The 21,787-nt window shown below is 38.4% G+C and overlaps 2 protein-coding genes across 4 annotated transcripts; one reads left to right on the forward strand and one right to left on the reverse strand.

Moving 5' to 3' along the window:
• The first annotated feature begins 282 nt into the window (after positions 1-282).
• rgs20 (regulator of G protein signaling 20) lies at positions 283-9,745 on the forward strand. Of its 3 annotated transcripts, XM_034130640.1 has the most exons (6): positions 4,327-4,405; positions 4,562-4,695; positions 5,984-6,177; positions 6,783-6,857; positions 6,946-7,180; positions 8,119-9,745. In XM_034130640.1, exons 2-6 carry the CDS (start codon positions 4,630-4,632, stop codon positions 8,305-8,307), a joined length of 759 nt encoding a protein of 252 aa, XP_033986531.1. In that variant the 5' UTR covers positions 4,327-4,405; positions 4,562-4,629; the 3' UTR covers positions 8,308-9,745. The 3 variants fall into 3 exon arrangements, with proteins under 3 accessions (XP_033986530.1, XP_033986532.1, XP_033986531.1); XM_034130639.1 differs by lacking the exons at positions 4,327-4,405; positions 4,562-4,695 and adding an exon at positions 283-499; XM_034130641.1 differs by lacking the exon at positions 4,562-4,695 and having other exon boundaries at positions 4,312-4,405.
• Positions 9,746-11,996: 2,251 nt separating this feature from the next.
• On the reverse strand, positions 11,997-18,943 carry tcea1 (transcription elongation factor A (SII), 1). The gene is made up of 10 exons (XM_034130666.1): positions 18,730-18,943; positions 17,475-17,537; positions 17,292-17,397; positions 16,886-16,985; positions 16,603-16,751; positions 16,394-16,450; positions 15,899-16,053; positions 15,583-15,729; positions 13,645-13,716; positions 11,997-12,410 (listed from the first exon to the last, which is right to left on the reverse strand). Exons 1-10 carry the CDS (start codon positions 18,802-18,804, stop codon positions 12,402-12,404), a joined length of 933 nt encoding a protein of 310 aa, XP_033986557.1. The 5' UTR covers positions 18,805-18,943; the 3' UTR covers positions 11,997-12,401.
• Between the last annotated feature and the right edge of the window lie 2,844 nt (positions 18,944-21,787).

The raw sequence follows: 21,787 nt of genomic DNA on the forward strand, positions 1-21,787 counted from the left end.
CACTCAGACACTAAGACCTGTCTTAATCTGACCTAAGCTTGTGAGACGCAGCAAAGCACAGAGGAATCAGGATCCTGTGAGGACATTCTCCTAATCCCCTTCTGCCTCTCCTTTGTAAACACTCTTCACTTTGTCCGGGTCGCTCATGCTCATGCTTTTTCCTGCATCTCTCTCTCTCTTTCTCTCGGTCACAATGTGCTTCAGAACAGACGGGAGGAAAACATAGAGAACAAGAGTTAGGAGTGTGGATTTCTTATGATCTCGAAGAGACTTGTGCCTCACGTGGCGAGTGAGGCCTCATGGTCGGAGCATGCTATGTGCTAGAGCGCTGAGGCAGTGGGAGATCAGACCCACGTCTGCTCTGCGGGGGATCAGGCGCTCCAGGGCCCTCATGTGGCTCCGGATACAGGGACTGGTCCGGGCCCTCCGGCAGGGTGGGAGATACCCAGTGAACTACAATGACCCGGCAGCAGAGGAACAGGAGATGGTTTGCCTTGAGGTATGGCCCTTACCCTGATGAGTATTTCCATTTTTGATGAAAGCCTCATTATCATATACGCACCACTGATTGCTCATTTGGAGCTAATTTTCATGGAGCAAATGTTATAGAAACAATTCGAATAAGGGATGTTGAGTTGCTTATCAGTTCTTGTACTCATACGAAGCCACAAGTAACAAAATAAGTCTTCCACATCTTTCCTACTGTAGTTGTTTGTTGTTGTTGTTGTAACGATTAGTCAAAGCATCAAGAGCCCAAACTTCTATTTAGAGAAGCACTTCCTGTCTGAAAGAGGCTAAGAAGATTATAGGAAGATGGTGTTTCCTTAAATAGTATGTTACTAGTCATTGGAAATCTAAATAAAGTTGCAAAGTCAGTCACACACACACACACACACACACACACACACACACAGAGAGACAGACGGAGAGGTAGACAGATGTACAGACACACAGACAAACAGTATAAACATCACAATGCTTTAGTAAGGGAGTTGTGAATAGATTAAGTTGTTTTTAGCAAACGTGATATTGCTTGGCAACCAAATCATGGTTTGTAAATGGATAAATTAAGATTTCTAAATGCTCTCTGTAGTAAGTAACTAAAGGTTATTTATACACATTTTGAATCGACAAATACCACAGAGGAGAAGGGAGTGCAAGAGAGTGCTCACATATTTTATTGATAGCCAGTAGAGAATATATTGTAGCAAAAGAGATCCAATTGTAATTTCATGACCTTTATAATGTGATCCATTTGTTATTATACTTTACAAAGAACATAAATGATAACTGACATGTCCCGATTTCTCTTAATTTGAGAGTTGTTGTCAGAAGAGCAAACTGAGGTTTCCCTCCGCTTTGTGACTATTGATGGTCTCATAAACTGATGCACTTTTGAAGCAGAGAGCTGCATTGTCTGTGTGTAGAGGTCATGTTTTTGTATGAAAGAGTTATGATATGACTAAGTATTATTATTTTTGGCACAGCATCAATCCAGCCTGATAGCAATACTTTCTCTGAAATCAGAGATCAGAGATGGCATTTTGGACATTACCTGTGCCACCATTAGAAATCATTTAGGTTAATTATTTGATTTATATAAATGTTCCTGCAAACTGAATTTCCTTTTGTGGGACCAGAAATAAGTACATTTAGTATGAAATAGCATTACACCACAAAAGACTTCCTGCAACATTTGTGATGATGACTTTAAAGAAAAAGGTCAGACTGAATCACAACAACATAATGGGTGTGCAAAGCTACAATCATGTTTTTTCCCCTGTAAGGCTAACACATGTCTTTAAATAAGCCCAACAGAATTGTGTTTACCTGCACCTGAGGGTGGTAATTTGGACAATCAGCTAGCATGGAGATATATCGCTTAGAGTGAGGTTGATTATTTAATGTTAAAGTGAAAAACAAAAGAACAGATGACAGCGTAACTTGGTTACAAGGATTAACACGCTGATTGCATTTAATTAAATTGATCCTGACATTTAATGTACCAAAGTAACTTGATGAAAGACATGGGGGAACATACCTTATAAGAAGAATAATGTTAGCAGGGAATACAAATTAAATGGAGACAAATAAAGTTTCCTATGTTCAGTAGCCAGCTTGTGATTGAAGGACTCATCTTCACATGCAATATGCTCGCAGATGCCATGCATGATCGCTTGAAGTGTCAAGTTGATAACCACACTTCCTCTCTAGTGCCTATCTGCATGTGTAGCTCCAGTTATTGAATCTACAGTTAAATCGTTTTTCCTATAGGCTTTACAATTGTTTAAATCCCCTTTAAACACACCCTGAAAAGACTTCATTCATCCTGTCCCCCTCCAGCTTCCTATATACAGTATGACCTTGTGTGTTCAGATTTTGTCCTTGGGCCTTCAGAGGGAAAAGTCTGTGCGTTCTGCAGAATCTCACCCGCGTGTAGTGTAATTCGTTGCTTGCGTGTGTAAGTATCAATCTATCATGGCTATTTGTGGGTCTGCGTTGCATAACATGAACGCAGAGGAAGGTGTTAAATGAAGTGTTGTGGAGAAAGTCACATGATCGTTTCTCTAGAGGGGAATAAAGATGTGTGGATGCTTAGGGCATGCCCCAGTTCAGCAGAGTAATGTCTCTGGATAGGAAGGAAATCTCTTCCATTTTTAATTTTTTGGACACGATAACCGAGCAGATGAATCCCTAATCGTCAATTAGTTCAATTGGCAGTATCATAGAACTGTACCAGGTCTGTATGGATGCTGTGAGTTCTCCACCCAGTTTTGTATTACAGGGGGCTCACATTTTGCAGCACTTCTTATTACAATTTGGGAGGGATGACATTCATTTTCATGCAATCAAAGAGCATCTTAACTAACAATGTGGCCCAGCCATCACAAAGGTGTTGGTGTAAATTAAGAAGATAATTAGATAAAATACAATATGATATGCTTCACATTTGCAGAATAGGCAGAGTGCCATCTGGTGTTTGTACAAAGCAAATCAGGATGTGCATCAAAATGCAAAGCATAGAATAGATTGTAATAAAATGTATGTGTAAAATTGTACATCCATTAGCTTGGTTTGGCATCAAATATATAATAAATATCGACAGTGAAATGTACAAGCATGTCAAATGTTAGGGAACATATGAAAGAGAACAAATGTTGCAAACGTCTCCGTGACTTTCATTCTGTTCACATGACCATCAAGGCTGTATGAGTCAGCCTGTGCTTTACTATCATGTGCAGAGAGAATATTGTGTGTGTGCTGCAGCTTCAGCCGCCTTCAGATGGCAGTGTTGTCTTCTACATCATTACTGGTTGTAGGCCTGCACTGTATTAAACAAGGCACAGAGCAGCCAGGCAATCATCTGTAAAAGAGTTAATTACAGAATGATCCAATGCGACATATAACCTGCATTGAAATGGGAATGTATGCTTTATTTTATACAGATAGACATAGTTGCAGCAATGCAACCAATGTAATATGTACTAACTTTGAGCTAAATTGCAACTGCCATTCCTGACGTTAGAACAATAGATGTTGCAGATTCATATATGTATGAAAAGACAGTGTGAATGTGTAAATGCATGTGTCTGTGTGTGTATGTTGCATGACTGTGCATGCATTGACATAAGGTTGTGTGTGAGCGTTTATGGTTGTGACAAGATAAGCAAATGGCATTGCATTTGCTTAATTTAATTTCTAACTCATGTGCAATGCAAAAACCTTTTCCCCCTATCAGATCAATAAAGTGCATTTTAACTAAACCAAATGTAATCTAAAAGATTAAAAGCCATTGTTCAACATAAATACATAAATATATTTGATACTCTTTGTGGATGGATCAGTCAATAATGTGAAAGCACTTAACTGACAGTACAAATGTAAGACTAAACTTCACAAATGATGTAACATTTGCTGCCAAAGTCATGCTATCCTTCAGAGAGGTTCAGTTAAAAAGAAGCTGCTGGCTGTTCAGCACCATAGACAGCGACTTCATGCATGGGCTCACTGGTGCATGTATTTCTGAATATGTTTGGTTTTGTTAATATCTTTAATGCAATATGGGCTCCAATCAAGTTAAGTGGTCCTTTTCTACCTAGTGCGTCAGTTTCTAAGATTTGTTTTATCGCCTTTTCTTTACTACAAACTGACATAATGTAGGCTATGTTGCTTGAATAGTCTGGTTTCAGATCCTTTCGCATACAAGGCAGGTTAAACGATCTGCACTGTAAAACCCTATGCCATACTGTCGGGGTTTACGCTCTTCACTGGGCTACTACGAGCTGGAGAGAAGACGCATGCGTACTGACTTGAAGCAGCCGGTCGGGAAAAAAAGCCTTATGTGCCATCGGATGTAATCAAGGCAAAGAATTACCTCTTCTCGCTGTGCATACATGGTGAAATTGTAAGTACTGGTAGCAAACTGGTTTATCATTGCACGGACATTTCGTAAGCGGAGCATTTGAATCCGTTTCCCGGTAATTTTAAATGGCATGTCACTATCTTGCTGTACAGTGGGCTTTTAACAGATCTAGGCAGTGTCTTTTCGGTGGTTGTCCAGGGCGAAGAAGCTCTACGGTTCTTCATGGTGGCACTTTCCATTGATGTGTTGTGCAAGCGGCTAAAGCAATGGTTTCTGCAGATAAAATCGTTCAGGAGCCATTACGTCCCAGTGTCGTTCAAATGTCTGCTACGGTAAGATTGAAGAGGAATAGCGCTGTATTTGGTGTTATCATGATTTATTATTTTTGAATGGATACCACCACCCCCACCCCCCATTTCATCGTCTATAGTCAAGACATAGCGTACTGCAATTGTGTCAGCTTTGAAGTACCCAACGCGTAAAATATGCCATTCGGCAGGACGCACGGAATCTGCAGCTGAAGCCTGCTCTGAATCTGAGTGAAACGGCGCGGATCCATTTTAGAAATGACCAAATGGTATTGTATTCACCGAAAGGCTGTGATAGAGCGATGCTGCGGTTATAGATTTGCAAGCTGCGCCTTCGGGCCCCCCTCCCATGTACAAAATCTCCTGACATTTTTTTTTTTTAAATCATCGTTTCTTGAGTCAGGTAGTAGTCGGATGATGCCGTGTGTTGGGAGCGACAGCATTGTTACATAAATGATCTGACAGGATTTGGCAGCGTGTGACCTGGTGATGACACATTTGTTAAAATCAGACAAGAAGTCATTCTGTGAGCCAGTCTGTATATCTATAGGCCTACAACCCTTAATGGGGTTTCTGTTAATATAGAGTCACAATTATAACACCAAGGACATGATAGCCTAAATGTGCATGACAAATTGACACTTGACAAGTAAGAAATCCTGAGAAAATTGACAGATATTTACATTATTTTCGTGTGTATTTAATTTGTTTCTCCACTTGGGGCCCAGTGAGCTTTGGAAATCCTTTAATGCAATGCTGCAAAGCTTATACAAATGGGGTGATTCAAATTTTGGATTATGATCATTGAGCCAATGGTCAACAAGCTTTCCATTTTACACATGCATTTGGAGTGTTTTGGGTAACATACAGCCAGTTTGAGATTAGTGGGACTAAAATGTGCTTGGCCAGTGCACATTTGGCAGCATGAAAACAAAATCGGCAAATTATTCTTCCATACTTCCCCCCTGATTAGAGCATTCCTTAACAGTGTGGCCTGCGGGCATGTCAGCACAAGCTCCTGCTAGAGCATCAGCAGCACTTCACTTCCTGCACGCATAACAAATACATAGGTGTCAACTGCTGAGTGGTACATTAAATAAATCTAATTAACCTGCTGAAAGTGATCAAAATGCTGATAAAATGGATGTCACAGTGTCCCACTCTACACTGTGCTGTCCTTGCATATTGCACTGGCACTCATTTGTATCATAGAACTCCATTGTGGGTCAAATTTGTTAGAACAAAATTCCAGTTTTATGCTATTCCTGAAATTTTTAACACTAAACACAGCGCCTCTCCCCTGTGTCTGTAGCCCATGGGATCAGAGCGGATGGAGATGCGAAAGAGGCAGATGTCGGTGCAGCAGGAGTCGGCAGCGGGAGAAACTGCACCATCCCAGCAGGACCAGCAGGACCAGCCGGGCCAGCCGGGCCAGCCGGGCCAGGCTAACCCACGGGGATCAAATGCATGTTGCTTCTGCTGGTGCTGCTGCTGTAGCTGCTCCTGGTAGGTCTTCCAGGAGAACTCGCTGGTTGTGGCGCAGCACGGCCGACATTACTGCACACAGGAAATCACAGCCTGAGAAACTGTGTCTCAGCAGCAGGCTCCGGCTTGTGTCTATTATGTCCTCGATATTTTTGCATGTCATCTGTGGACTCTTGTCCTGCAGCAACCTTTTTGCACTAGCATTCAGTTAGTTATCTGCAGAAAATGTGAGCCCTTGAAATATCTATGTATTCATAATCTATCTGCTATAAGTATATAATACAAATATTCTTTATCATATCTGACCAACAATGTAAAACCAAGAGATAAACAGTTTACTTATGTAAACCAGCAAAAAAAGATATTTCAGAAACTAAAAACCGCAAAATGTTTCACATATTTTTCTTGAAAAATAACTGCATTAATAAAACAAAAGAATATTTTCAAAGAAAGACTGCTGGGATAAATATAAATTACTCTATTTACAGAGGTAGTTTTATTTGCATGTATATAATGTTTATATTACACATACAGTAAGATAATTCGCTGGTAAGTAACACGATAAATTAATATGAAATGAAGGATGAAAAATGATTTCATTATTCATTTTTCCTTGTCACTTTAAGGAATGAAGACCGGGATGAAAGGAACCGAAAGGCTTCTTATGACGTCAAGGAGGGGACCTCAGACTGTGAAGACTGGTCCGTTGATTTCACTGCACACAAAATGCCAAAGTTAGTAAATGTTGAAATCACTCACTCATTCACACGTTGTCCATGCTCCCTGCAGCCCGATGCCCACGCTGGAGGAGGTGCACTCGTGGGGGCAGTCCTTCGATAAGCTAATGTGTTGCCCAGCGGGGAGGAACTCCTTCCGACAGTTTCTTCGCACCGAGTTCAGCGAGGAGAACATGCTCTTCTGGTTAGCCTGCGAGGAGTTCAGCAAAGATGCCAATAAGACCCCAGTAGAGGAGAGAGCTCGGGTCATCTATGAGGACTACATCTCCATCCTTTCGCCTAAAGAGGTATGACAGCTCTTAATATCACTGATATGATAAAAATGTGTTGAATTCAAACAAGAATCTTTATAATAAGTAGAAAGATATAATATACTCCATTCTCTGGGGGAAATTCAGGTGTCCACCAACTCACATAATCTGTTTCAGCAAATACATTTAGATTAGTGACAACACACAATATACAAAGGTAGGCCTGATGATAATAATTATAATAATAACATGTAAAGATAACATTTAAAAAAACTTTAAAGCAAACACAATCATAAAAATAAATAAATAGATAAAAGGTAATTTAACAATTTTTGAATATGTTGAAGATTGATACCACTATCTTGTCTTTATGGTTAATATGAAGCTACAGCTGGTTATCTTAGCGCAGCATAACACATTTAAACATAGGGAAACAGCTAGCCTGGCTCTCTCCAAAGCTAACAAAATACAGCAATCCGCACTTCTTAAACTGTACAAAAACCTATGCTATGCTATGCTGCTATGCTATGCTATGCTATGCTATGCTATGCTATGCTATGCTAAGCTAAGTAAACCTTGGATTATTTCTGGGCTCTAATCAGTTTCCAGGTAACCAGTTTAGACAACTGGGAGTAACATTTTCCAGCTTAGAAATAATAGAAGCACATAAAGCAGCACATTGTCATTTTTACACTTTGTTCAAATGGAATAAAAACAGATGAGATATAACATGCTAAGGTGCAGAGGGGCTGGTAGGTGGATTGTGTTATCTGTAGACGGAGTCAGGCTAGCTGTTTACTCCATTTTCCATCTTTGTGTTATCTAAGCTGGAAGAGAGAGTGATATCAATATACTTAAAGTCTCAGTAAGAGAACAAATAAGATATTTATTAGAATGCCATTTTTCTCCAGACTGTCACTGAGAATGTGCAAATGCAGTTCTCTCTAATTGAAACCTCTGTTCTTCACTCCCAGGTGAGCCTTGACTCCCGTGTGCGTGAAACGATCAACAGGAACATACAGGAACCCAACTTGCAAACCTTTGAAGACGCCCAGGTGCAGATCTACACACTAATGCAAAGAGACTCGTATCCTCGCTACATGAACTCCTCAGCCTACAAAAACCTGCTCAACACTCTGTCAGAGCAGTCCCCCGAATCTTAGGGTGGTGATGACCTGTGATATTTTAACTCTCTTTACCCCCCTCCCCCCCCATTCCCCCCTATCCTTATCCCCCTTTTTTTCAAATGTTTCTTTGTATGTTCAGTGTAGGATTACATGAACCGGGCCTCGGGCCTGGCCCCTCCCAGGGAACTCAGCGCTATTGTGATCTGCACCTGACCGACGACACTCAGGTCTCAAAATCTCCCGAGGGCTCGACATCACAAGTACTGCTACAGATCAACATAGCAAAACACTCCAAAGGAATATGAATACATTTTGTTTCCGTTTTCTTTTTCTTTCTTTTGATAGAAATAATCTATTTTATTTGTGTTCAGAGTTTTTTATGGTCTGTTGTTTTTTTGTATGATTGTTTTGGGGGGAAAATGATTCCTACTGTAGACTATATATTTATGAGTTTGTAAATAGTAAAAATTGAATTGTGGGTACTTTATGTAGAGACGCCTGGTTCTATTTACTGCGTATGAAAATCAAAGCTCAAGTCAAAGGCTACGTGTTAGCTCTACTTGCAGGCAGCTTTGTGGGGTATTAATGATTTTACCTTTGGTTTTACCCTGTTTTGTTACCTAACCTCACACTTTGGTACCTGTGACAGCGACTTGGCAACTCCAGTTAGTGTAGAAAGTGTGTGTGGTTGAAACTGCCGTAACAGAAAGGGACGATAGCTCTTGTCACGTGTGCAACTTATATTCTCAAGAAACTCAAATTAATGATAGAAGAGTATTTATAAAGTATTATCTCAGTGCACCTCATATATTTAATTTAGTTTTACCAGTGTGAACCTAAGCAATTCTATTTACCAGATAAAGTATTTTTTATTTATTGATATTTATTGCCAATACAGAAAAATGACAAGTACAGATTATATTGAAGCTCTCTGGTGAAGTCAACGATAGTGTTGAGCTATTATTTTATCGGTCTGTAATTGCCTAATGATTTATAGCACGTTTCAGTCATTTTCTTGAAAGAATTGCCCCAATTTGTACCAAATTGATTATTAATTTATGATATGGTTGGAAACTTGTAATTTGCTTGATACAGTTGGATTGAAGGATATGTTCACTAAATGTAAAGCTACAATAAGAGACTGCTCAGAATAAAGACTCAATACAGGGGTAACAGCTAGCATTGCTCTGTCTAAAGGTAACACAATCTGCCTATCTTTATAACATATCTTTGTTTCCCCTTTCCAGTCTTATTTATTGCACAGACATCAGAGTGGTATTTACTTTTCTAAAAAAGCAAATAAGCACATTTCTTACAAATAACAGCTTAAATTCTACATATCTGTACATTTGTATATTTTTTCTGGATTGACATATTTAGCTGACAATTGTCTGAAGTCATCCATTGGAAGTCTAACACCTACTCTATGTTACCTATAAGAGTATACATAGTTCATTATAGGATTTAAAAAAAAAGAAAAAAGATTTCTCTATAAATTACAGACCGGTAAAATAATACGTAATGTGTGAGGCTGATATTTTCTGACAGCAGGAAGAGATGTCTGCGTATCATCCTTCAAGATATTTACTTAAAAAAGCTCACATGCAATATGAAAACGACTTCAGATCGAAATAGGCGCTGGGGTCAACACCAAAGCTACCACATAAACTGTGTTTTACCAGAGTGTTTCCATTGGCAAAAATTGGAGTTGCCAAGTATTAAATACTTTTATGTATTCTGTTTTTAGTTGGATTACTTTGTTGCCTCACAAACATGTCACTCAAAGACAAGATCCTCACATGGGGAAGTGCCTTGACATTCAATTTTATGACATCTTTCTCATGGGCAACAGATGTTTTCAGACTCTTGCCAGAAGGGGGGTTACTGGAGCAGGAGGCCAGTTTACTGGATCGACCCTCTCTTTGGCTAAATTATTGCATGTGTTTTGTCTTGATTTCTTAGTCGTGACAACATCGGTCCATTTTAGTAACACTACCCAACACTTAGGTGGATGGTGATGATAACACATGTCTTTATTTGCTAAAGAGATCAATGGATAGGGCTGTTTGAGGGGAATTTCTTGCCAACCTGTGTGCTTTGAGGTGGCACTTCTACTTGTCTTAGAGTTAATTACACTTACTACGTGCAATTTGAGCTGATGGATACACCGTGCAGATCAACCTCAAAACACAATCTAAGCCAATGGTTTGGAGTGATGCCTATAAATGTTGTTTTTTTCTTTTGTTTACTATATGAAATGTGTTATTTTGCGCTGAGTTTACTGATGAATACATTTCTAAAAAAACTAATAATGTGAATGTTTACAGTATATGGTTTAGTTTTTTTTTTCTGCTACTCTCCAAGAAAATAAAGACTTGTGGGCATTTTGATTAAGATAAAATAAAGCACAATAATTTTACTGACTCTCGAATGATTTGATCGTAAAGCTACACTACACGACCATAAAGTACTCAAACGTTCCTAAAAAACAGGAAATCTAAACACTATTCAAAATCTTACTTTCCATTAATGATAAACATTAAAGGAATTTAATGCAACAGCTGATTAATTAAGATATTGGTCTGAAGGTAAACATGAGCAAAATACTTCAATAGCAAGATGTAAGTTGAAATGTTTTCAGTACAGATGTACTCTTCATCAAACAAATGGATCAGCTGAATCTGAATAAAGAAAATCACACATTTGATTCATGTTCATGAGCTGAGTTGGTTAACTCGATTATAATAATATAATACACAAGGATAACAGTAAACACATAGCTTGTTCCACACTTGAGCTTCATATTGAAACAGTAGCTTTTAAAATTACATTGTTGAGGCCTTACTCAAGATTAGACTTTAAGCTATTAATTCAGTTTGTACAATTCTAATAATATGTAGCAGTAAATGATCTTTCAATTAATTTGAAATCAAGCTAAATGCAAGTACAAATTGACAGAAATATTTTCACTAAGCTTGTGAGTTACATTACATGACAAATGTTAGATGCTTTTACCCAAAGCGACTTCGGACACTCAATACTGTGGGCAATCCCCTCAGGAGCCCTTTGTGGTGAAGTGTCTTTCCCAGGGACACAGTGGGGATTGATCCAGCGCCCCCCCCCCCCCTCATCCGAAAATCAACGCACTAACATACTGCGCCACACCCTCATCATCGTGTGTGAACCTTAAGCATGGTTCAGTTTCATACAAAATACTTAGTTGTGCTCCTTGTAGTGAGAAACGGCCATTTTCTTATCCCACTATTTGTAGTCTTCGTGAACATGGGACTGCTAAGAAAAAACTCTAAAAGGGTTTGACAGATTCGGAACATTTCTTCAGAACAACAACAACATTAGGGCACAAACAGGTTGCTTTTTAAATTAGTAGCTATTCCAATACTTTATTATTGTATCCATGAAGACTTACTCAAAGATTAAACACACTTACTGGTGTGTGTTCAGGTTGTGTGAAGACTACACAACGGCTGGTCACCATAGAGTTTTTGCACCTGGCAGTTAAAAAACAAAAACCAAGAGGAAGGGGAAACAATTGTGTGTGTCCTGGTTCTGCCAATGACATTACCCGGTCCCTCAGCAGATTAATATTCATCACATCCACTTTGATGTGATGAATAATGCAACCACGCGCACATACACCCACGCACACACACACAATCAGCGTCACCCACCACACACACAGAACATAACCAGAGGACACCAAAGTCTAATGAAAAGCACTTATTTTTTAATCAAATGGATTACACTTTTATTGGGAAATTAAATAAAAACAATTCCATGTCGTGAGGGAAAAGCAAAAAACAACATTTCTCAAAGTGTTAAAACTACATATAAAAAAATGCAGATAAAAGAAATTGAGACAAGATCGATCGCATATATCTGACAGTGACAAAACAACTAATGACAATAGTAAAAGATTTGGGGGGAGGGCTTTCAGGTGACTGACAGTGAGCTCAATCTATGAACCGGATATTTATATTAAAACGGTAACCTGTGGCATCTCTGTATGGCATTATGTGTGTACTATGTACCACAAAATACAAAGCTCCAATGTGTTGCAGAGACACAATCTGGTCTGGGAATTTGCTACTTGTCGGGAGTGTCGAGCAGATTCAGCAGAACTGTAAAAAAACAAAGACATTATTAATACCAAGACAGTGCAATATTTACATTTAAACACTGATTATAATAAGCCATGAAGGGGCTGGTGGGGGGGGAATATAAATCAACAAAGACCATCATTTGTTTTTATTTTAAAAACTATACCTAGTACTTTATTTGATACATTTTTTCGACTCTCAATCATCAAACTTAAGAAATTGCAGTGATTCAATAAATGTTGATTTCATTTACAAATATTGGTTTTTACCATGGATAAACCTCTATGAATATCAATAAATTCAGTACCACTTTACAATAAGACTACCCTTATAAAGGATTCATAAAGGGTTTATAATTAGGTTGTAAACACTTTATTAATCATTAAGAACCATTTATAAACCAGTTCTAACATAGTTTTCATACGTCAACACAGGCTCACTATTTGGCAAGAGGACTAAGCCTTATATTGGCTACTTAGCGAGAATCAACTCGGTGAGCAACAGATACCAAGGATGCTGGCTGATGAAGAACACGAAGTAAGCTAGGTAGCCAATATAAGGCTTAGCAATACAGATACATGTGGGCTCACCATTTGGCAAGCAACCGGTCACAGTCGCCCTGTTTATCTCGTGTCTTATAAAAGCTTATTAATGATTTATAAAGTGTTCACAACCTAATTAATAAATTACAAACTATTGGTAAACCCTTTATAAGGGTAGTCTTATTGTAAAGTGGTACCATACATTCTAACTCAAATGTACAAATCGAGATTAATTCAAACTACAACACGAGATATATGTAGACGTTGTGCACGTTACAATTGTCTTAATCATCATTAAATCTATCAATTGGTTATTTTACTAAATTCAGAAATTCTTTAAATCTATCAAATGTAAATTATAAAAGAAGAAGAATAATTGTAATAAGGCAACAAAATAAACAGTTTTGATATTAGCTTGATATTTAGATTAACACCTAAACCGATTATCTGTGAAACACATTTCTGTTTCTCGACTTGATTTATCAATTCAGCTTTTTTTGATATGCAACAACATTGAGGCGTCACCAGGTGGCAGACTTCTGTGTAAACTAGCATTTAGTTGAGCAGAAGTGGGATTACATATAAAAAGGTGAGCGGTTGAAGTCTGCATGGAGAGTGGATATGGACCAAATGGTCTCAATCTTTTATGGAAGTAAAAATAAATAAAAAAAGATTCTTGATGCCCTTAGTCAACAGAGCGTGAACCAACATACCTTCCATCGATTTCCGCAATCATTGCAGAAGACAAACGTGGTCATCGGTTCATCAGCACTGCGAGTTTGAACCTGGAAAAGACAGAAACATTCACAATCCATTTATAACTAAATCAAACTGCGGTTTAGACTGATTTAAAAATCATGAAAAGCACATTTTGCTCTTTACTAAGTTGAGTTACATGATGAACATGAAGTCATACCAATATAATATTAATGTAACCAACCCATTTTAATTAAGTCAATTCATATACATCAACAGCTAAAAACTTATTATTATTTACAGCACTATTCAAGGTCTTTCAAGGCACCTAAATCAAAAATGTCTACACTCATGATGCTGAAGCCTTTATCATTAAATGTAAAATGTTAATATAAATGCAATTGTAAAGTTTAATGTGTAAAGAATTCCTTTATAGCCGTTATTCATAACCAGCTGTTTATATTAAAGGGGACCTATCATGCAAAATGCACTTTTGTACGTCTTTTATACATGAATATGTGTCCCCGGTGTTCCAGGGAACTCACCAAGTGTCAGAAAACACAACCCTCTCTATTTTCCTCCATACCCAAATTTCTAAAAAAGGGGCTGCAACGGATCTGATAAAAACTGATCCAGATTTGAACACTGTCCTGACGTCAGGACATTGGCGCTACGGCTATTGGGCCAACTCCACCAATCAGGAGGAGACAGCCACGGCCATTGCCGTTCGAAAGCGCTGGAGACGCTGTAGTACATATGCCAGGCCTCTAGATGGTGCTGTTGCTCACAGAATCAACCCTTGCAAAAACAGAGCTAAAAAATGTCAAATTGAGCAAAATGAGGCATGGCTAAAATGCATGATCTGTTTGGTATTTTGAAAAAAAAAAGTATAAATATGCCTTATATAGGTATGGTCCTACACTATATTATTCAAATATAGCATGATAGGTCCACTTTAACTTTGATTGTGTGTTTGGATCTTGGTTATTTAATACTTAGCTAGCTCCAGTCCGCTCCATGCATTCTGTTTTATAACAAATACGACTGAATTGTTTCATTTCAAATATTAAAAGACTTTTGGTTCACATGACTGGTTGTGTATATTGAACACCAAATGATATTGAAAATTAAGAACTTAAGAACAAGCTTTCCATACCTTGATAACATTACGGTCAAAATCTTGCATTTGCCATCTTTCAAGACTTTGAATAAACCCTGTACTTTTTTTGTTGTTGCAATGAAATGAATTATAACAACACCTTGCATTTACTCTTCCAAGGAGATGTTGAACCAATTTCACCATCAACCATAACATCCTTCTTTTACAGCAGGGGTGTCCAAACTACGGCCCGGGTGCCAAATGCGGCCCGCAGGCCATTTTGAATCGGCCCTCAGCTAATTCAAAAGGTATAATGCAATATGGCCCACAAATGAAACTTTTGCTTGTCTTGTATTGTATTGTATTGCATTGTATTGTATTGTATTGTACTTCTTAAATATATATGTAAACATATATTACACAGCAGTATTCATGTGTTAATAAGCCCACTTTCAAATGAATCCCATCAATTAAAGTTGAAAACATTTTCTAGCAAATCTAAGTTGATAAAAAAGCCTAATAACTTGTTTCCATAACCAGCTTCATATTTCCCTTATTATAAGAAATCTGAGGCTTCTGTCTTAAGGAATGAGCTGCAAACTAAATAAATTAAACCCTCTGGAGAGCTGTGATGTTGGCTGTTTTTTCTTAAAGCATTTTAAAGTATAAAGCATCATTTGCCTACATTTGATTGATTTTGCGAACTTATAACTCAACTTATGAGGCAAAATACCTCTCCTCTAGTGAGTGGCCCAGCCCTTCGCATATTTTTCTGTATGTGGCCCTCGGAGAAAAAAGTTTGGACACCCCTGTTTTACAGCAACAGTTAAAATGAAGCATGAATGGCCCTCCGTACCTGTGTGTAGGTGCAGCACTTCCCCTTGCACTTTCCACAGGTGAATAGATCCGTCTGACAGCCTCCTGTGGTGGCCATCTGGTGTTCCCGGACAGCCTCTTTGGTCAAATTCTTTCTCATTTCTTTCAGCTCATCACTGGCCATATCCTACAGAAACAGAAGTCAGTCAATCTTTATGTCTCATGTATTCAAAACAATAGATACACAGCCTGTGACCAAGTTAAATGATCAACAAAGAGATTCAATGTAAGAAGAACAACAGTGTTGGATTATCTCTACTTCTGACTGTGTGCCAGTTCCAGGATCTTTAACACACCTCTGCGGTCATTTTAGCCATCCGCTCAGGGGACACACTCCCGCAGAGCACTGTCCTCCTTAAATTCGGGTTCTTTACATCCTTTAAGTTCGAGATTCGGCTCCGCACACGGTTCTTGTATCTCATGTCTGTGTTCTTAAACTCTTGAAAGATAAGTGATAGCAAGTCAAGGAATACAATGTTGCAATGGATTTAAAAAAAGATAATAATCTGGAAACCTTAACGTGACAAAACATGTTTAACACAAATTAACAAGTCTGACCCAAACTTCCTGTAATTCCATAAATACAAATGTCCCATGACTTGCATGGCAGTAAAGAGGCAAACAAATTAATTATAAAACTGATTATAAAAGAGCAAGCTCAAAAGAACTTTTATATATACAGCTTCAAAAGCTTAAAGGTTCTCCTAAATACCAAATGCCTTAGCCAGGTCAGAACATACTGCTTCCAAACATCTTCTTCAAACACACTTTCCATTCAATGTAAAGGATATTTTCCTCGATCTGCGCGCCCAGTTCATCACAATCAGCACCAATAGCAATATGATCATCTGAAAAACACAAGATAAATAGTAAGAGGCAGTGTACAAAATTATGAAAAATACAGTTCAAAAGGGTAATAATATCAAACCACAATAACATACAGTTTACCCTATGTTTGAAATGTGTTTTCCACTATATACCAACATATATTACATATTACCTCCAGTCTGCAGTGCTTGGGTCATCAGCTCTCGGCACTTGAGCCTGATAGAGTCGGAGGTGCCTGAGGCGCGAGGAAAAGTCGGGATCAATGAGTTGGATGAAACGTCAGCACGTTCACTCTTGCTGCTGGAGTTACTACTGGAGCTGCTGTGGGAGCAAGGAGAGAAGAGAACTTGAATTCAGAGAAAAATATGAAAACGTTTAAAAAATTGAAAAAGAATCTCTGTTGACCCTTAGTCAGAATAGGTGTAAAGCAAAAGTATATCATTATCACTCGTTACCTTTCTTCTTTTGCCTCTGGACTTCCCTGCGAGGGAGAAGAAGGCGTTGTTTGCTCTTTCCTCTTTTCATCTGACGTTTTATCTCCACCAGTAGGCTCATCTGGAGTAAGAGAATAACAGAAGAGAAAGCAACATTAGATATTTGTTACGTCAGTGCTTCCTAATGCCAGTCAGCTGAATAGCTCTGCATTAACAAGAAATTGCCAAACCCACAAAGTTCCTTAAATTGTTGCCTATAATGTTTTTGGAGTGTTTATGCGTGGACCTTTATTAAAAAAAATATATATATGGGTGGAGAAGAGTGACGGATTGTTTAGCATTATGGACATTATTATAATCAGATAGAGATTCCCCTCAGATTAAAACTGTCGTGGAAGAACCTCTTGGGTTGAAATGAGAAACCTACCTAAAAGCTTCTTCCATGACTTGATCAAGGACTTGGCTAGAGATGTCACCTCGTCGTCTGTGCTCTGCTTGCGGATGGCGTTAACCGACATCCCGATTCTGGTAGACTGTGGAAAGACACTGTGTCAGAGCTCCAGGCTTTGAGAAGCGACAGTGAGCCGTGAGAATAAATGAGCAAAGATACCTGAAGCAGCTCGAGAGTCATGGGGATACTTCGCAGCTCCTTCAATAAGTCCAAAGCCCCGGCCTGCAGAGGAGATTTAAGTTTGATATATTAACAACAGCAATTCAGACGTAAGAAATATGTTGACTAGTTTTCCTTTCCGTCTATTTTGTCTATGGGACATTGTACAAATATGGGACATTAGACATACAAAGCTGCAATGAGATATACAGACATTAATAGAATGTATGTTAACAGACTTGGTATATAATGTAGTGGTTCTTTTAGTGGCAGTTTTGTAGGTATTTGTGTGACACTGTGGCCTGAGGGATGCCCGGGGAGGAGGAATAAATAAATAGCAATAGCAATAATATTAGTGTGTAAGTAAATCAATAATAATAATAATAATAATAAAGTAAAAACAATCAAGAAAACCAACACATAAATAGTAAAGAGTTTGGTTTACTTCTGGAAGGATGTAGTGTAAATCGGGTTCCTATCTTTTTGTAATTGGTGTCATTCTCTACTAATATTATTCAAATAGCTTTATTGGCATCACCTGAATGACATCGTGTTTAAAGAAAACAATAATAAAAAACAAGTTCAAAATCAACATTTATAAGTGAAACTGTACACTACTCAATTGACAGTAAAGGAAACAGTAAAGTAAAACTGTCAGGATAATTGATTCTTCATTCTAGTTGATTTTCAAGCAAAACAACGAACATTAGCTTCTCAAATGTGATACATTGGTACTTTGTCACTATAATATATTCAGCAGTGTTATCAGAAACGCATCTGATCGTTACCTCTAGCCCCAGTAGCGTTGGATTACATGTAGTACAATAACAGTAGCTAGGAGGCTAACAGTTAACCATAACAGTTAGTTAACGCACTAGCTAATGTTAGCCGCTTGCAAAACACTACTGAAATCGTAGTTTTTATTGAAGGAATGATTGCAGATGTTGATTTCTAACTAGCTACTTAATTGAACTCTTCTTTAAATCACCACACTACATCCAACATGTTATTACGCTGCAAGGCATAACGTTAGCAAGGACTGCTAAGTGGCTAGCTGCTGGCAACACATAGAACTACATGTTGTTAGGGGTAACAGTCCCGTAAATAGGTTAGGGAAAATACTCAACATTTAGAATCGTGTTTACAATCACTAAACAGGTTCGAGGGTGAATTAGATGCACAGTAGGTAGCTAACCACATAACAACAATCCATTAGCGCCAATGTTAGCGGGTAGTAGGAACCCATTTTTCTCACCCCGTTTTTCTTCTGCGCCATTTTATCCATTTTCTTCGCAATTCTGATGATCTCCTCTTCCTCCCTTTTACCCATGTTGAGTGATCTGATTGTATCCAAAAGTCGGGAGAAATGGGGATTGAAAATTCCCGACAAAGAACACGCCGAGAGAAGTGAGAGCGGCGGCGGCGTCTACTTCACGGACCAGGACCGCAGCAGACCTGAGCAGTCGATGCATGATGGGTTCAGGGGCAGTTAATCGAGACGAAACCCAAGATTCCTTAGGGCAGTGGGCACATGTGAGAGCTTGTGTGAGAGCCCAGATGGGTTTATTCCAGTCTCTGGTTTATTCAGAGGTGGGAGAAGTACTCAGATCTTGTACTTAAGTGAAAGTAGAAATAACAGACGGTAGCCTACCAAGTAAAAGTCCTGCATTCAAAAGGTTAGTCAAGTATAAGTACAAAAGTTAAGTACAGTAGGCCTACTTGAGTAAATGTACATTGTTATTCCCACCTCTGCTCTGCAGTGGTGGAAAAAGTATTCAGATTCTTTACTTGAGTAAAAGTACTAAAACTACACTGTAAAAATACTCAATTCCTAGTAAAAGTATTTAAATACGACAAGGGAAATGTACTTATGGAGTGAAAGTAGTCTTTGCAGAAATACATATTTAAATATTTAAAACATTTTTTAAAGCAGAAGCAGCAAATCTTTACATTTAAGGAGCTTCTTTATTAAATAGTCTTTTAAAATGTATTTGAACATTCTGGTAAAGTGCATTTAAGTGATGAACCTGATTATTGCTGCTACCTCTGCTTTATCACTGCTTTTATGGATGTGTTCTTATTTATGTACTGCAGTGAGAGATGCCAACTGAATTTCGTTACACTGATGTGTGATGACAATAAAGATATTCTATTCTATTCTTGAACTGTGAAACATTTTTGAACAAACTTCTCCAATTTATTTTCTGTCAACCCACTCATGGTTTTAGGTAGCCTACTTGCATATAAAGGTAGCTAAAAAAAGTGTACCTAAGTAGTCGTACTTCAGTAAAATATACCTAGCTACTTTCCACCACTGCCTCTCAGTGCATTATTTAGACAAAGGTACACGTTTTTAATCAATACCCAGATGTGCCACAGCGTCGGAGGCGGGGTCTAGTCCTTTCCTATGAGAGCTGCTCATTGGCGCATGAGGACAAAATGGCCCAACTTTTGAGAGAGCGAAACTTCACAGATTACCCATCATGCCTGGCTGTACGGTCATAGAGCATGCGCAGTTGAGTGGCCCATTAAGCCCCGCCCCCCGAGCTCCCACTCTCAGATGCGCGTTCATAATGCCGAGGAAAATAACTCTCAGAATAACGTTATTAGCACATTTTACAACTTGAGGACCAAATGTTTTTAATAAATGTTCATACTGAGTAGTTTATTTGGTTAAAAAAAAAGAAATCCAACAATTTACAGACCACTCTTTCCCAATGTTAGTCAATGGGAAAAAGTATTTCCGGGCCCAGGGACATCACGGACTGATACGGAAGTTGCAGTACAGCCGTTTGGACACAACGAATATTTTCCTCAGAGTCCGGCGCACTTCCTGGGGGCTTGGTATATTTCCTCAAATTCTCCTCAAACATCTGTCCTAGCTACCAATGCAAAGCCTGCATTTCGGCAGTATCGCTACCCGGCGGTAGATGGCGCCAACGTGCCACTTGTGTTTTGGCTAAAGTTAACAATGAATGAACTAACTTGCTGGAAACCTTTTTAAGTTCGCAGAAAAATTACCTGGGTCTTCTCATGTTTTCACATTAGTAGTTAATAAGGTGAAGAGCTTAAATAGTCACTACATAGAGCTGAAACGTGTTTTCATTTTCAACTTTTGTCTGACTGATGTTAAATTTGCCATTAAAACACACAATTTCTTGATAATTACAAGTTTAAATTACCTTTCAAGTCCTCTAAAAAAAAAAGGAGGGAAAATATCACCTTTTGGTTAACCAGATCATAACATTCAGTTAACAGCCAAAAACAGAAGAAATCACTGATATAGGGTTTTGTTTGGATAGTGTACTTTGTTGTTGTTGTTGTTGTTATAGAGTTCTTGACAGCTAGTGAGAAAGCTTTAGTGTTGCTACCGGCCATTAGTTGGACCTACAGCTTTTGATGAAGGCATGGCTGTTTAGATCAAACCTGTGACCTTTGAGCAGCAGCAGCTAGGCCACTACACAATTAGATGGCACTGATTGAATTGCTAATTTGGGTCCTAGTAATCCAACCAGATCAGCCTGTGACATTACCACCTAGTGATTGAAGGTTGAGCAATCACTCCAAATAATTTGATTTATTGAACTAAGCAAAACAATGCAAGGTGCTGCTCATAACATTAAATAAAATATACATTCGACCTTTACTGAAAGACTAAAAAAAGGTAAAATACTATCCTGAAATTAACATGATATTGAATCAGTTATAAGAGCTAATGGTAACACATTGATAAAAGTATTGACGGTGCTTTGATTTTATGCTCATCCACACTTTGAATACAAAATGTTGTGTAACTTTCCCCTCATATTGGACTCTATTTGACCTCCACAGGCCCTTCCTCCAATGACCACGACAGCCAGTCTCCAGCTTCTTCATGTGTGAGGTATTAGCAGCTGTTGAATCAGTCAGAGTTTGTAATTGGGACACTGTCTGGTAACTTTAGTATAGCGACACAGCTCTCACCACATGATGCAATTATATCGTTAGGCACTGAATAAAAGAGTTTGAAGTGTTAACCTTCAACGTTTTGATAAAAAGCTTCAAAATGATGGTCAATTTTATTTAAAATGCTAAATCCTCAGAACTGTTACAGGATGTGTATTTTGTTAATTGTGTAACTTTTTTCTTATAATTTTTGTATCTTTAATACTTTTTTATGCATGCTTCTTAGGTAACATTAAGCTGTCTTTGGCTCTTTTCTGCTGTAACAATGTACATTTCCCCTCTGTGGCACTAATAAAGGTATTCTGATTCTGATTTACCGGAGTATTTCATACGTGCAAATACTGATACTTTATTTGTTTAAAAGTCTG

The sequence above is a fragment of the Trematomus bernacchii genome, unplaced genomic scaffold (assembly GCF_902827165.1).
Source record: "Trematomus bernacchii unplaced genomic scaffold, fTreBer1.1, whole genome shotgun sequence".
In the NCBI taxonomy this organism is placed as follows: Eukaryota; Metazoa; Chordata; class Actinopteri; order Perciformes; family Nototheniidae; genus Trematomus; species Trematomus bernacchii.